Source organism: Citrus clementina, unplaced genomic scaffold (genome assembly GCF_000493195.1).
Source record: "Citrus clementina cultivar Clemenules unplaced genomic scaffold, Citrus_clementina_v1.0 scaffold_8, whole genome shotgun sequence".
NCBI lineage: Eukaryota > Viridiplantae > Streptophyta > Magnoliopsida > Sapindales > Rutaceae > Citrus > Citrus x clementina.
In genome coordinates, this window is record NW_006262022.1 from 9,417,270 (window position 1) to 9,433,436 (window position 16,167).

The 16,167-nt window shown below is 36.3% G+C and overlaps 1 protein-coding gene and 1 pseudogene across 1 annotated transcript; one reads left to right on the forward strand and one right to left on the reverse strand.

Annotated features, from left to right (window-relative positions):
* The first annotated feature begins 7,128 nt into the window (after nt 1-7,128).
* LOC18034938 (B3 domain-containing protein At2g31420) lies at nt 7,129-7,956 on the forward strand. Its single transcript, XM_006423612.2, has one exon. It carries the CDS (start codon nt 7,129-7,131, stop codon nt 7,954-7,956), a length of 828 nt encoding a protein of 275 aa, XP_006423675.2.
* A 4,867-nt stretch (nt 7,957-12,823) lies between these two features.
* LOC112096335 lies at nt 12,824-13,734 on the reverse strand (annotated as a pseudogene).
* Between the last annotated feature and the right edge of the window lie 2,433 nt (nt 13,735-16,167).

Genomic DNA, 16,167 nt, shown 5'->3' on the forward strand with positions numbered 1-16,167 from the left:
TTAGTTTGGCGCACCCACTGTGCCAGGTGATATCACATAACCATCAAAGATAAGAAATCATACAAGTTAAGGTGAATGTAAATTCCATATAATGAGTGTATAAACAAAATAGTAACACACTAACGAAACCTTCAATTAAAGCACGACTCTTGCAAAGTCAAATAAAATTAATATTTACATCCTCCGATTAATCAAATGAATTGCCACGAGGCCACCAATTAGAGTGCATGTTGGGATATGGAAGAAATGTAAAGGTGTCCCATCTCAGTGATTGTGACATTGATGAATTATTCTAAAAACTAGCCATTGGATTCTGAGAACACTTGAGAACTACTACCACATTCATTTTGGGTTTCAAGTTCATATGATGCTTCACTAGTGTTGAATGAAAATTGTTCACTTGAGCGAGCTAACTTAAAACTACCATGACCATCATTGTTACTAACATTGGCTTCACTACTTTTGCAAGAAATTATTCATGAATAAAATGAAATTTACTTCCCATAAAAACAAGTTACTCTGAACTTGCAATATAAAATTTGAACATAAACATGAATTGAGGGAGAAAAAAAAATTTCGGGGTATTTAGAAAATAATTACATGAAACATAGAACAATACACATGAAACAAGTTACTTAAAATATGCAACAATGAATATAAAATATAAGTACTTCCGTAATAGTGAACATAAAACATCAATATAAAACTCGTAACTTGAAACATGAAACATGAACGTAAACATGAAACGAGGGGACAAAAGAAAAGTTTGGGGGTGCTTGGAAAATAATTACATGAAACATTGAACAATAAGTATGAAACACATTACTTAAAATATGCAACAATGAACATAAAATATGAGTACTTCTATAATAGTGAACATAAAACATCAAACATGAAACTCGAAACTTGCAACATGAAATATGAACGTAGACATGAAATCGGGGAAAAAAGAAAAATTTCGGGGTTTTTAAAAAATAATTATATGAAACATTGAACATTAAACATGAAACATGTTACTTAAAATATGCAACAATGTACATAAAATATGAATACCTCTGTAACAGTTAATATAAAGTATCAAACATGAAACTTGGAACTTGCAACATGAAACATGAACGTAAACATGAAACGGGGGCAAAAATAAAAATTCCGAGGTGTTTGTAATATAATTACATGAAACATTGAACAATAAATATGAAACACATTACTTAAAATATGCAACAATAAACATAAAATATGAGTACTTCTGTAATAGTGAACATAAAACATCAAACATCAAACTCGGAACTTGCAACACGAAACATGAACGTAAGCATGAAATGGGGGCAAAAAATAAAAATTTCGGGGTGTTTGGAAAATAATTACATGAAATATTGAACAATAAACATGAAACAAATTACTTGAAATATGCAATAATGAACATAAAATATGAGTACCTCTGTAACAGTGAACATAAAACATCAAACATGAAACTCAGAACTTGCAACATGAAACATGAACATAAACATGAAACAGGGGCAAAAAAAAATTGGGGTATTTGAAAAATAATCACATGAAACATTGAACAATAAATATAAAACAAATTACTTAAAATATGCAATAATAAATATAAAATGTAAGTACTTTTGTGACAGTGAACATAAAATATCAAATATGAACCTCGGAACTTGAAATATGAAACATGAACGTAAACATGAAACATGAGAAAAAAGAAAAATTTCAAGGTATTTAGAAAATAATTACATGAAATATCGAACATTAAACATGAAAATTAAAATATTAAACATGAGACAGATTTCGTAGAAAATGAATTAAACTTTTGTTTTTTTGTTAACACTCATTTTATTTTGTTTTTCAAAATATTTATAATAATTTTTTTTCTATTTTTACTTTATTTGTCTTTTTTTCTTATTAGTATTATTATTTTTAAATATTATTTTATTTTATTTTATTTACATTAAAAATACATATTAATGAAAACCAGTTGTTGTCAATTATAAAAGTTATTTGGCTGCCGACAATTAACTCCCTCTTTGATACAGGGACTTTCTGTCCCTATATCATAGCCACTCCCTAGGTAAGCCATTTTTTATTGGTAATTTTGAAAATAAATAAAGTTAATTGAAAAGTATAGACTAATGAGATAAAATAAGGAGAAATTATATTTAACCTGAAATTTCAATAGAAATTTCATTAAATCGTAGCTACCGAAATTTCCCAATCTGGGTGATAGCTCATCGCCCAAAGATAGTCGGTGTGCGACGAACCATCTGTCGATTTTAGTTTGATTTTAGCAAAAAAGTTAATTTTCATAATTTCACTAGACGAAATTTCAGGCCAAATATGAGTGTCGTAAAATACCCATATTTCTCTACAAACTTCATTCATTCTCAGTAAATTCTTCCGCTATCCCAACAAAGGTTGAACTTTACATAGAAGTCAGTGTGGGCAATTGATCGTGCTCAACAAAAAAAATCATTTATTTTCATATTTTTAAAAAAAAATTAGTAAAGAAATTTTACTATTCGATCAATTTTATACATTATTAAATTTTATTATAGTTTTACTCTCAATAAATTAAGTTTCTTAATACGCCCCGATCCCAACCCTTGTAACAAAATCATGAAACATTTAATATCAGGATCAAAATCTTCATTTTTCATTTTATCAAAGACCGATAGTGCCTCCCTTTGTGTCTTGACTTACTCAAAGCATAATTTAATCTAGATAAATTATTATTCGTATACCCTATATTTGCTCTGTTATAAAAAATACTACAACGCTTTAAGGGTATATCAATCGTCCACCCTAAGTTGACGAAATGTATCAGTCGACCACCAAACTGTTAATTGTCGTTTGAAAATTAACGGAATTACAGTGAATTGACGATTTTACCCTTGAAAACTATCACTTGTATACCCTTAAATTCTTTTTTTATCACGTATATACCCTTAAATTATCACTTGTATCATATGAAAAGACCAGATTACCCTTCTGACGTTATCATATTTAAACGGCAACTAACGATTTGGTGGTCAGCTGATATATTTTGTCAACTTAGGGTGGACGATTGATACACCCTTAAAGTGTTGTAGTATTTTTGATAATGGAGTAAATTAAGGGTATACAAATGATAATTTCCCTTTAATCTATTAAAACCCAACAATTCTCTAGCTTCAATCCAAACTTTCCCATATTTCTTTTTTTTTTTTAAACAAATTAATTCTCATTAAATCAGGAAATAATTCAAAGATAACAATCTATAGACTGTGGAAAGTCTTCTAGCAGTACAAATGATGAACATGTTTGAAGAGCATATTTAGCTAGAGCATCCGCAGCTTGGTTACCATTCCTTGAAATATGCCGAATCCTGAAGTCCTGCTTTGGTTGCATAAGTTGCTGCACATCAGAAATTATCCACAAAAGCTTTGTACGAGTATGTTGCTTTCCTTGGATCAATTGAATAACAAACAACGAGTCCGACTCAATCATTCACGGAAACAAACCAGTCTCCTTAGCAAGTTGAATACCAAAGTTAATAGCCTCTGCCTCAGCAATAGCCACATCCTCACAATAATTCCCAAAATTGGTTTCAGCCAACATAACCAATCCCTCATGATTTCTAATACCAGCTCCATAACTGACCTTTCCATTTTGAACATCCACTGCCACATTGGTATTTAATTTAAACCAACCCAACTGTGGAGGCTCCCAAATCACAACATCTTGGACAATACACATAGTATTTATATTCCTACAATTTCTCCTTACACAACTATCCCAAATTCCTTGGGCTGAAGCCACCACACAATTTGGAAAGATGGCTTAGCCCCATCATATAAAATCCTATTTCTCGCCCTCCAAATCCCCCACATAATTAAGCCAAAGAGTTGAATTTCATTAAAAGCAACTTTAGAATAAACAATATCCCACACATCCCACAAACATGCAACTCGGTTAAAAAATTCCGAAACAGTAAATGAAGTAAGCTCCCATACATCATGAGCATGTTGACAAACAAATAAAGCATGCAAAATAGACTCACCAGCCTCACCACAAATCCTACACCGCGAATCAGCCACCACCATTTTCAGTTCTAAATTTTCCATAGATGGAAGCGATCCTGAAAGTGCACGCCATAGAAATATCTTAACCTTGGAAGGAACAATTAACTTCCAAATGGTTGCCCACTGCCTTGATGAAATACTAGAAGATGCAACATTATCAAGGTTCTTCCATGTTCTCGCAACATGATACCCAGACTTCACTGTGTACTCTCCACAACGATCATAGTGCCATATTACCCTGTCATTACAACTCTGTGAAGGGAGCTTAATCTTCATAATAGAATGGACATCCAGTGGCAATAAATATTTCTGTAGCCAAGTCATGTTCCACGAATTTCCATTCTCTATCAAGTCAATAACCCTTACTTCATTACCCAAAATTTTTGGTGAAATAGGTCAGAACAACAACGGCCTAGGCATCCAATTATCACCATAAATACGAATATGTTGCCCTGACCCCACACACCATCAAATTCCCCGCTGTAACAGCTCACGCCCCCAAAGAATACTTCGTCAAATAAATGAAGGATTATTACCAATAGTTGCATCAAGAAACGAACATCGTCGGAAATATCTTGCCTTCAACACCCGTGAAGCAAGTGTCTCCCCATAAATAAGCAAACGCCATCCTCGTTTTGCCAACATAGCCTGATTAAAACACCCTAAATCTTGAAAACCCAAACCACCCTCCCCCTTTGCGCGGCTCACACTAGTCCATCCCATATTTCTTAAAAGCATATGTTCTCCACGAAATCAAACCATATGGCCATGTTTGGATGCTAGGATTAAGTATGAGATTGGACTAATTTTGGGATTAAATATTTATCCAATGTTTGGCAAGCTTAGTTGGATTGGATTAATTAGGGGGGACTAAATTTGAATTTAATCTTAAAATCATGGGATTAATAATCCTAATTTGCACATCGGTTTAGTTGGGATAAGATTAAAGAAAAAAGTTGTCAATGTATGAGATTTTTATTTATATTTTTTTTATTTACACCTAGTATTAATTAATTAGTTATTTTTTATTATGATTTACTTAAAATTTATTTTTATTTATTATCTATGATCTAATTAAATTGATACTTTTACTTATACTAACTCTTGAGATTAAATTTTCACTACTTGCATATTTAATAATTTATCAATAAAATTAAATGTCTAATTATTTATTGCATTATTTGATTGTATTAAATTGAATAATCACTAATATAATATTAAAAATAATCATGAAAATTAATAATACCATTAATTAATTGATTTTATATAATATTTTTAAATATTTGATAAAAATTAATTAAAAATTTAATTTGTTTTATCTATGTTTATTTGTTTATTGTATTATGACTACCCAATAGCTTATTTACAATATATTTAATTTTTCCTAGTAATTGGTTTTAAATTTATTTTAATTATGATTATAAAATTTCATGAATAATTGAAATTTATATTGAAATAACAATTTAAATGCTATTTAATATTATTTAAATACAAATTAACATATTTTAATCCGATATTGTACCAAACATAAAAATATATAATACAATCCAGCTTAATTCATTCCAATATAATTCAATCTAATCATGCGTGTCAAACGTAACCTATGTGCCTTGTAATATTTTGTTAAGCAAACCTTTTCAGTTAAAAAATTATTTTATTTTTACTCCTTAATTTGTGTGTTTCAAAGGAAAATGCCCATGTGTCTCTTGAACACCAAAAAAATTCAAAATGATAAAAATAATTTCTTTTTTGATTTTTAAAAAATGGACTGTTGGAGTAAGAGACAGAGCAAAGAAAGCTATAACAGTCTTGAGGCGACAAAATCTTTGATCAACGACTCCCATATCCGCATTTATGATTTAACCACATTTTTTTTTCTCTACACAAAATATTAGAAATTTTATAAAATATAAAATTAACAAAAAAATAATAACCCTTACATTACTTGCATATAAAGTAAAAGCGTAAAACAAATTTAGGTGGCGTTTGTTTTTTATCTGAAATTTGAATAGACCTGAATTAATCTGAATTATGAATAGATCTTAATGTCTGAATCTAAATAATATGTTTGTTTTTTTGTCTGAATCTCGAAAAATAAGTATTAAGTTGTTTTTTTTTCAACTTAATGCTGAAAATATGTACTTTTACATTTGTATCCTTATTAAATTTGAATGTCAAATAAATAATAAATTAAATACCACAACATTTTAACATATATAAGTAAAACTATATTCAAGTGAATATATAATTATTTTGAAATTTTAATATATAAAATACCATAAATTTTAAATTTTATCATATATAATATAAGAAAGAAAAAATAGGGATATTTTTATGTGGGGTAAATGTCTATGGGTGAGTTTTGGGAAGACATAAAAAATAAATTATAAAGCAGGAATATTTTTGACATTAGCAAGTAATTGACTTAATTCAGATTTCTCCATTAAGTAAAAAATCATAAAAATTGGTTTATTTTATTAAGTCAAAATTATCTAAAAAGTCTCATTAAGTTATAAAAATAAACACCTCTAATTAACTTAATTAATTAAATTAAGTTACTTTAAGTCATTAAGTTAAAAAAACAAACGCCACCTTAATCACAAAATTGGCAAAAATTGAAATTTGAAGTTTTGACCGTTACGGTTAGGGCCAAGCTTAGGGTTAGGTTTAAGGTTAGGGTGTAAGGTCTTGGCGCGCCAAGCACTAACGGCTCCCGCATCGTGGCGCTTTATTTTCCCTATCAATTTAGGAAGCTAATATCTAAGGAAACTCGAATTTAATTAGGAAACCCACTTCTCTCAGGATAATTATATATTTACATCATCACTGCCGTGTTCTGTTCTGTGTTCTTCAATTCGCTAGTTTCCTGTTTTGTTTCTCTGTTCTTCGAATTTTAGGAAACCCACTTCACTCAGGAATTAATAGCATCCTTTTATTCGCATAATCATCCTCTGGTCCAAGCACTTGAAAAGCTTTCTGAAGCTGCTGTTCTGTGTTCCTTTTTTTCCTGTTTTATTTCTCTTTACGTTTGAATCTTTGAATTTCTGAAGAAAGAATTTACATGGAAGAGAGAAATATGAAGTGGCGATTGAATGATGATGGTGGGTCTTTCGAAAGAATTTTGAGGGAGGCAGAGGAAGCTGCCAATGGTGATGAGTCGTTAAAAATGAGTTCACTTACGAGGATCATTGTTCAACAGCTTGTTGAGAAACAATTGGCACAAAAGAAGAAATTTGACAATCTGGGTTTTGACATACCGAAAAGAAGAAGAGGTTCTGTTTCGGAAAACTTGCCTAGTAGAAGAATGCCGTCACTAATACTTAAAATAAACAACAAGAAGATTACTCTGAAGAGGTGCTTCGACCAGACTTATGACAGAGGCGACAAAGATGATGAAAAAGAGATCAGACAGCCCAGAAAGCAGAGGAAGAAGGGAAACAAGAACGTGAATCAAGAAGAACGCGTAGTTGCTGATATGCCTGAATCATTCAAGAATCGCATCCAGGAGGAGAATGGTACTGATTTAGTGTTGGTGATGCAGAAAACAATCACAGGATGTGATTTAAGGAGTAATAATAATCGGCTGTCGATACCACCGACCAAAGTAAGAGATGATAACTTTGTCAATCAAAAGGAGAAGAGCATTCTTAATACAAAGGAAGGGATAGAGGTCTTGATGATTCCTCCTTCTCTTAAACACAGTGTTCCTTTGACGTTGAAGAAGTGGAAGATGGGTGATAATTACACTTATAATCTGATAAAGACGTGGCATGATTTGGTTGTGGATGATAAAGATAATGGACTTGAGTTAGGTTCAGAAGTGCAGCTATGGAGTTTCAGGAAGAACAATTCCGATTTGTGTTTTGCTTTGGTTAAGCTTGAAGGATAACAAGGAAGTGGAAACAGATCATTACACTGATGATGCAACTGATGCGAAGACTCTTCATCAAACGGCTGAATTGCAACAACTACATATGTTTTGACCCGACCCGTTGATGATATTGAGCAAGAAAAAAAAAATTGTATATATGACAGATGAAATATGTAGTAGCTACTGTAATTGCATTGAAAACTTGAAATGCATTATATCTTTATAAGGTTTTGTGATTTTCTTGGCATGGCTTATTGTTATGATTCCATTTTTTACAGTATTTTGATTTTCAAGCTCTTAATCATCATAGGGTTTATTACTATTTTAGCTCCTGTAATTGGCCTGCTTGGAGTTATGAGCCTCCAGTATCTGTTGCAACACTGAGGACTAATTCTCGTTTCTTTACAGTTTTCTTTACCTTACCGGTGCTTGCATAGTTTTTCTGATTACTCTTTGAAGATAACAGAGAAGTAAAAGCAAATTCAAAGACTAGATCTAATGAGAAAAGTGTCCTTGTGAGGTTGCATGACATTAATCTTAACCCTCTGATTTCAAGAGATGACTCTCTTTGGTATTCTTAATAAGTATCCTTCACTTGCATGCTTGTCGGTCAGCTTTCTCGCTGTCCGGAGATGTTCATCTTTGTCAGGGTACGCAAACACATTGAATTCCAATCTTCGTTTGCGAATAGTTCACTTTGAAAACCTCAGGCTGGTGAAAGGTTTCTGAGTAAATTTAAGGAGGTTGTTGATACAGGAGAATTATCACTATTCTGTAGGCTGCTCTCAGGGCTTGGTGCGAAGGGAGTTGCCGGCTGATTATGTTTATGACTTTCCAATTTGCGGCGTTAAAGTAATGCCACGTATACAAAATTGGCCATTGTTGTTGACTTGTCGCCTCATGTGGATAAATTTGTGCTTTTTAAATGGGGTTATGAAACTCAATGTGAGAAGGATCTCTAATTATTCCTTATGTTTTGGTTTTTGCGAACGTGCTTGTTCAAACAAATCCAAATCTGTTACAACTTGTTCAATATTCAGATGACTAAAAATGAAATTACATAAACAGCCAATGTCAGAGTTGATGTCCAGTTTTTACATGTTCCAGTTATCCGGGGATGATATTGAAAAGAATTGCATTCACAAGATTTATATTGTGATTTGATGATTAGGTCTCACTAGCTGGCAGATTTCAACTCTGTTTGATTTGGTACAGCAGAGTTCAATTCATCGTATCTATTTGGTTGGTGCTGGATTTCATATTCATCTTTCAATAGCCAGCCCGGCGAGCAAGGCTAGCCCTGCAGTATGGCCAGCAATATTTCAGTGAAAGACTAGTACATCATAAGCCATTAACAACAGTAATAAGCACAAATATTAACTCAATCAGACAATCCAAAATGGTAATTAACTGATCAAAGACCTTTGAGGAATTCATTGTTTCAAAATTGGAAAAATTTTGAGTGTACATAGTTAAAACTGAAGCAGATTAGGTGATTGATTTTATCAAAACAGGCATTCTAATTGAATGAAATATGACCTCATATCAGCTTTTGTTTTAGTCAATGGATTTTTTTTTTGTCAAGTTACCTAGTCCGTGTGCTTTCCTGAAGAAATGCAGAGTATTACTGTTTACACATACAAAATTACCTTTCCTTGAAGTCATTTCCGCTAGCCAGCAAAAGCATGCGGTTTTGTATATACTCTGATTCATGACATGCATGGTCAACATACAACTAGAGTTGAATTCTTACCAGAGGAGAAGAAACCCTTTGGTAGCCTCACTTAAATGTCATGGCAAAACAGATCAAAACACCAGCTAACGTTGAGCTGCTAACATGGAGATACAGGCATAAAAAGAAAAGTACCAAAAGCGCATGCAAGTCTTAACCAAACATCAGCCATGGACATTTCTTCAACCTCACAAAATTCCAGTTTGGTTCTTTATCTACAATGAATCAATGCCTTTAAATCTTTCTATTTTCTGTACATTAACTGTCATTTAAAATACACAACAGCGTGTAACTTAGGCAGGACACTCAGTTATCAAGGCAGAGGCTTTTTCATGCATTGAAATATTAATACGACCTATTAAACTATGTTGAGATTAAGACTCGAATTTTTGTTCAGTAATGATCTAAACAGGCTGCTGAAGATCACCAATACAACTAACAGAAAGAAACAGGAATACTAACCTAGTCCCAATTTAATCCAAGATTCATTCAGAAGAAACCACTTGCACAAAGCAATTGCCTGTTGAGAAAAGGCACCTACAAAAGGCCAAATTCTGAGCAGGCCAATCTGTGAACCGCGATAATTTAGCTGAAAATGGAATAAACCTCTAGACTTAATTAAGAACAGGTAAATCAAAAAGCTCCAAATAAATGAAAATCATAGAAGAGAATACCAAGAAAGTTATTGAACCTTGAAAAGAAACAATAGAGCATTTCAATGTATTTAAAAGACTACATCTTCTTCACAGTTTATCTATCACATATTCTATCTTATTCTTGCACAATTAATATCATCTAACACTATCAACACTCTACAGCTGATGAAATAATGTTGCAATTTCTGCTTGCTATTTTGAGGCCCTCCTTCTCCTTCGACATCTCTCCAAAGCGAAACACAGCTCAGAAGACTTGTTCCTGAAGCTCCATAGATTCACAGTCGTACCTTCTCTCAGTCTATTGTCTGGATTACTCATAACCAATGAATGCCATTTCTCCACGAGAGAATAACTGATCTTCCACTTCTTTAACTTCAATTTAACATTGGATTTAAGAGACGGAGGAATCATTGAGACCTCTAATGAGAAAAGTGTCCTTGTGAGGTTGCATGACATTAATCTTAACCCTCTGATTTCAAGAAATGACTCTCTTTGGTATTCTTAATAAGTATCCTTCACTTGCATGCTTGTCGGTCAGCTTTCTCGCTGTCCGGAGATGTTCATCTTTGTCAGGGTACACAAACACATTGAATTCCAATCTTCGTTTGTAACTTCTGCCACCCGCTTTCCAACAAGATCTCGCACAAGTCTCCACGTTTGTAAAAACAATTTCAAGATTTCATCACCTTTCGCTTCTTTTCCGGCCTCTCTCAGGAATCTTTCAAAAGACTCACTATTCTCAGCTTGTTCATTCAACTCTTGCCCCATTTTATTATTATTATTTTATTTATTTATTTATTTTTTTTGGAGATTGAAAGAAGTAAGAAACGGTGATCTGGGCTAATCTTAGCAGCTGTTTGGCAGCAGGGAAAAAGAGTAAGAATTTTATTGATCTCAGCTTAGCAATAAAATGAGGATTACTTAGTGTATTTTATACTAAAGTCCAGCTGCGGCCAGTCGTATAGCTTCACACAAGTTAGCAGTTACAGGGGTTCTGTAACCAACTGCCAGGTTGGCAATCCATGTGGCGAAATGATCTCATCCCTTGGATCTTACTCTACTTTTGCTGAGTTAAAATGACGGTGTTTGATGGTTGCACCAAAATGTTCGACAGAATGTCTCAAAGAAGATGTCTTGTGGGGATCACCTTGGTTTGAAATCATACTGTATGGATGATCAGATGCCCCAATGATCTAGTGGCTGATATGAAGGCATCAAGAAGCATTAGCTCTAGAATGAGCAAGAGTGTTGCCAGATAAGCTTGGTGACTCAGCCAGGGAATTGAAGACAAAATGTGGAGAGAGTTTGTTCTCCTTTTGTATTTTTGATTTGATGAAACCTGGACCATTGATTGTTTGTTACGCATGTTAGGGTTTCATAATTCACCAGCTGTAATGTAAATAGCACATGACATATGGGAATTGTTATTGTTTTTGTTATACATTTAAAGGCACTAAAAGATACAATTTTTAGGGGGAGAGTTTGTTACAGGGATTGGTTACAACCGCCAGGTTGACAATCCATGTGACAAAGTGATCTGGGCCCTTGATCTGATTCTGCTTTTCAACAAAAAAATAACTAGCAGTTGACTTAAAATATTCAAAGATTAAAAATAGGAATTAATCACACTATAGTTCTTGAAAATGGCTGTCATATTTATTAAAAAAAAAAAAAAAGGCTCCGTGCCATTAGATGTGCGCAAGAGGCAGGGCAAATGTGGCCAGAATTAATCAAAATCAGGCTTGTATAAGTTGATTGGAAAAAGATATTGCAGTGTACGTTGAGCACTAGTCTCAGAATTTTTTGAGTGAGATATGGTTCAAAAGTTCCGGCTCAGAGTACTAATGATTAAAAAGCCTAACTGGGTCCGTCGCTTTAATCAAAGCTACGTGAGGCCTGATTTCATACTTCATACATCTGCAATGCATCTAGTTACAACATGATGGTTCGGTAAAGGCAACATGAATTGCTTTTATAGCAAGTCATGTAAAGCACAAACACCGAAGAAATGAAAAGCCGCTGAAATTTGTAGTATTCAACTGGAAATGAAAAGTGAAGGAATTTGCAGAAGCAAGCAAGAACATTATATGAAAGTCAGTTCCTAACTACATGGAAGTACAGTAAAATGTCAGTTCTAAAAGCATCAATGCTATCAGGGGACTTAAAAGTCATTAGAAACCTAGCAAGGTCACCAAAGAGAAAACTATTTGAGATGCTTGAGCATTCTCAACAAACTATATCTGTTAAAGTCATCAGAAATAGCTTTAGACTGGTTGCTGAATTAAAACAGAAGAAGAACTTGAATACTGTGCATCGTTAAATTCATTGAAACGATTACAATTGACTAAATAATGCTGCTGCACTTTGAGTGCAATACATACCGTCAATTTACAGTGTACATTAAAGAACCATGAGTAGTAAAAAACAGTAACAGTATTGCATTACATAAATGACTAAAAGAATGGCTTAAAATGTGGAATTGAATATTCGTCAATGATCAAGGGAGATTATCATCTTCAGGCTGCCTACGCCAGGGGAAATAACAAGCACCTATCCGCCTTGGATGTACCAAGAACTTCTCCTCTTGCTCTGCCCATTGAAATTCCTCACTTTCCACGGAGACCAAATGTGTAACAGAGAAGTCAATTACTATGGTGCATGTAGCTTTCATCTCCTCTGCTCTTGAACTGCTTCGTATAAAATCCCCAAAATGACTGAAGAGTAATGTACATCACCTAAGAATTCGACTACAACATTTTGGGAAGTAAGTCCGAACATCTCCGCAACCACTGTCAAAAAACAATTTATGGACTGTTTTCAGAACTCTCATATTGTTTGCTAATGCCCGTCATTCTCACTTTCATTAGTCCATGTTTCAGAATAGAATTTATGATCGCTTTTCATTTCTTTATCCTTAACAACTATCAAGTTCTCATTGTGATCACTCCACGCACTCTAATTGTCATCATGAATAATAATGCCGGTCTCTTGCCCCAATATTGAGTTCAGATTCTTCCTATCTTTTCGCTTGAAATCTTCACGACCAATGATCCTGGAACTGAAGTACTTGGAATCTGGGTCGAGTAGCTTGACAGCCTTCTTAGCGTAACATCCGGTACCCATGGTGCATACATATATCTCAAACAAGCTACTGGTTTGTTCAAGAAAAGTGTGAAAAAATGGCCTCAACTTCACCAACCCATCATCATCCATCTGGAATAAACTGTCATTGAAGGAATGAACTCGCTTCTTCAAATATTTCTCTCCTGATGAGAGGCTTGTAACCTTTTGACAGTGGAGCAGCGTATTGTTGCGGACCGCCCAATTCGCTAGCCCAATTGCCCACAATTTCGGGCTAGAGAGCCAACACAAGGCCAAGAGTGCTAGCTTGGCCCAATTCTGGAACATTCTAGGCAACTCTAGCACATGAGCTTGTAAATACTCTAGAATTCTCCATATAATTCCAGCACATGTAAATAGCTAGGAAATGGTAGAATTCTCTATAATCTCTAGAGCTTAGTAAGCCTCCCCTATAAATATGGGATGGCATTAGGCATTTGTATCCAACAAACACTACAACAAGCATTGTAAGCAACTCAAGCATTGTAATCTCTCTTTGTGCAATACAAGTTTCTTCTTTGGCTCAATTGCTCTCTTCTCTAGTTCGAGAAGCTCTAGGCTTACTTTGCAACATTCGGCAAAGTTGTCTAAGTGCCGCACGGGTTAGCTGCGCAAAATACTCATCCCGTGACAAGTGGTATCAGAGCTAAGGTTTGCACGCACGCAAGTTAACTCACGAAGCAATGGCCAACCCTTCGAACGTAGCACAAGAGGGTGTTGCTGGAGTGGATGCTCCACCGGAACCAAGCCGCGGTCGAGAGGGAGAACGCGCCCAAGGCAAGACTCGCGGCAAATCCAAGGCCCCATCCGTGGATGCGTTGGAGCCTCGTGTGACTACTCTCGAAATTGCATTGTCCGCCGCTCAAGATAGCCTCGAAGGATTGGAGGAAAGAGTGGATGGTCTTGAGGGGGAATACGCCGAGTTCACGGTGGCAACCAAAGCTCTCATCCAAGAGCAAGCGAACACTCTCCGAGGTGAGTTTCGTTCTTTTTATGATGAGTTGCTAAAACTTCGTAGTTTTCTTCAGGACGAACTACGCGTTGTCTGTGCGGAAGTGGATGAAGTCCGCTCGGATTGGGCATGGCACAAGCGCACACTCTCCGCTAGTCCAGCTTCCACAAACTCGAGTGATGGGCGCTGCATTGACGTTCCAAAGCCCGACACTGACGATGACACACGCAATGCCACCATCGTGGACAATTTCCTCTTTGGGCTCGATCAATACTTTGATGCCATGGGTGTTCGAGATGAGGAATCGAAAGTGGGCACTGCACCCACCTATCTTCGAGGCGCTGCACAACTATGGTGGCGTTGCAAGCATGGCGAGATGGGCAAGGGCATTTACACCATCGACACTTGGGCCGACTTCAAGCAAGAACTCCGAAAGCAGTTCGCTCCAAGCAATGCGGAGAAGGAAGCGCGAGCGCGCTTATGTCGCCTCAAGCAATCGGGTAGCATTCGGGACTATATCAATGAGTTCACTACCCTTATGTTGGAGATAAGCGACATGTCCGACAAGGATTCGCTCTTCTACTTCCAAGATGGCCTCAAGGATTAGGCCAAGACCGAGCTTGATAGGCGTGATGTTCAAACACTTGACGCCATCGCCGTTGCGGAATTGCTCACCGAATACTCTACCCAATCCAAGGACAAAAAGGCCAACCAAGGCAAAGGTGGGGGAGAGAGTCGCAAGGACAAGGGCAACAACCGCAAAGATTGAGGGTAGAAAAAGCCACCTAGCAATAAGAGCGGGCAAGGAAAATCGGAGGGCAAGAAGGAGGCGCCAAAGTCGCGAAGCCCATGCTTCATATGCAATGGTCCTCATTGGGTACGCGACTGTCCGGAGAAGAGGTCGCTTAATGCTCTTGCTACCCAACTCAAGAGTAACCCCACAATGTCCACGAAGGAACCCCAACTCAACATGGGTTCTCTCCAACGCCTCAGCGCACTCAATCGCCAACAGCCCACACTCATCAAGAAATGGCTCATGTATGTAAGCGCAAAAGTAAACGGTCAGTCCATTCGCGCGCTGCTAGACACGGGAGCGACGCACAACTTTGTGTCCGTAGACGAGGCCAATCGCTTAGGCCTTAAGGCCACCAAGGAAGGAGGCACAATGAAAGCGGTAAACTCACCCGCCAAGCCAATTGTGGGAATCGCGCAAGGCGTGCACATTACGCTTGGTACGTGGAGCGGAAAGTTTAACTTCTCCATCGTGCCCATGGACGACTTCAAGATGGTCCTCAGCATGGAATTCTTTGACTAAGTCCATGCTTTCTAGCTGCCCGCTATAAACTCCCTAAGCATCCTCGACGGGAGTAAGGCATGCATCGTTCCCACAGAACGAGGCAAGTCCGAGGAGAAGACACTCTCCGCCATGCAATTCAAAAGGGCTTTCAAGAAGGACCCAAGCTTCTTGGTCTCCATTCGGGAACTAAATAAGGAAGGAAATAGCGGAACGTCGGCAAGCCAAGTCTCTCCGCAAATTCAAGCCGTCCTCAATGAGTACAAGGACATGATGCCTCCAGAGCTTCCGAAGAAACTCCCACCTCGACGAGAGGTAGATCATGTGATCGAGCTGGAACAAGGCGCGAAGCCACCAGCCTTGGCGCCCTACTGCATGGCGCCACCCGAATTAGAGGAGTTGCGGAGACAACTTAAAGACTTGCTGGACGCAGGCTACATTCGCCCCTCAAAGGCCCCATTCGGTGCACCGGTCC

Excerpts from the sequence above, each read along its gene's own strand:
- LOC18034938 (XM_006423612.2), top strand. The coding sequence starts at position 7,129 with ATGGAAGAGAGAAATATGAAGTGGCGATTGAATGATGATGGTGGGTCT.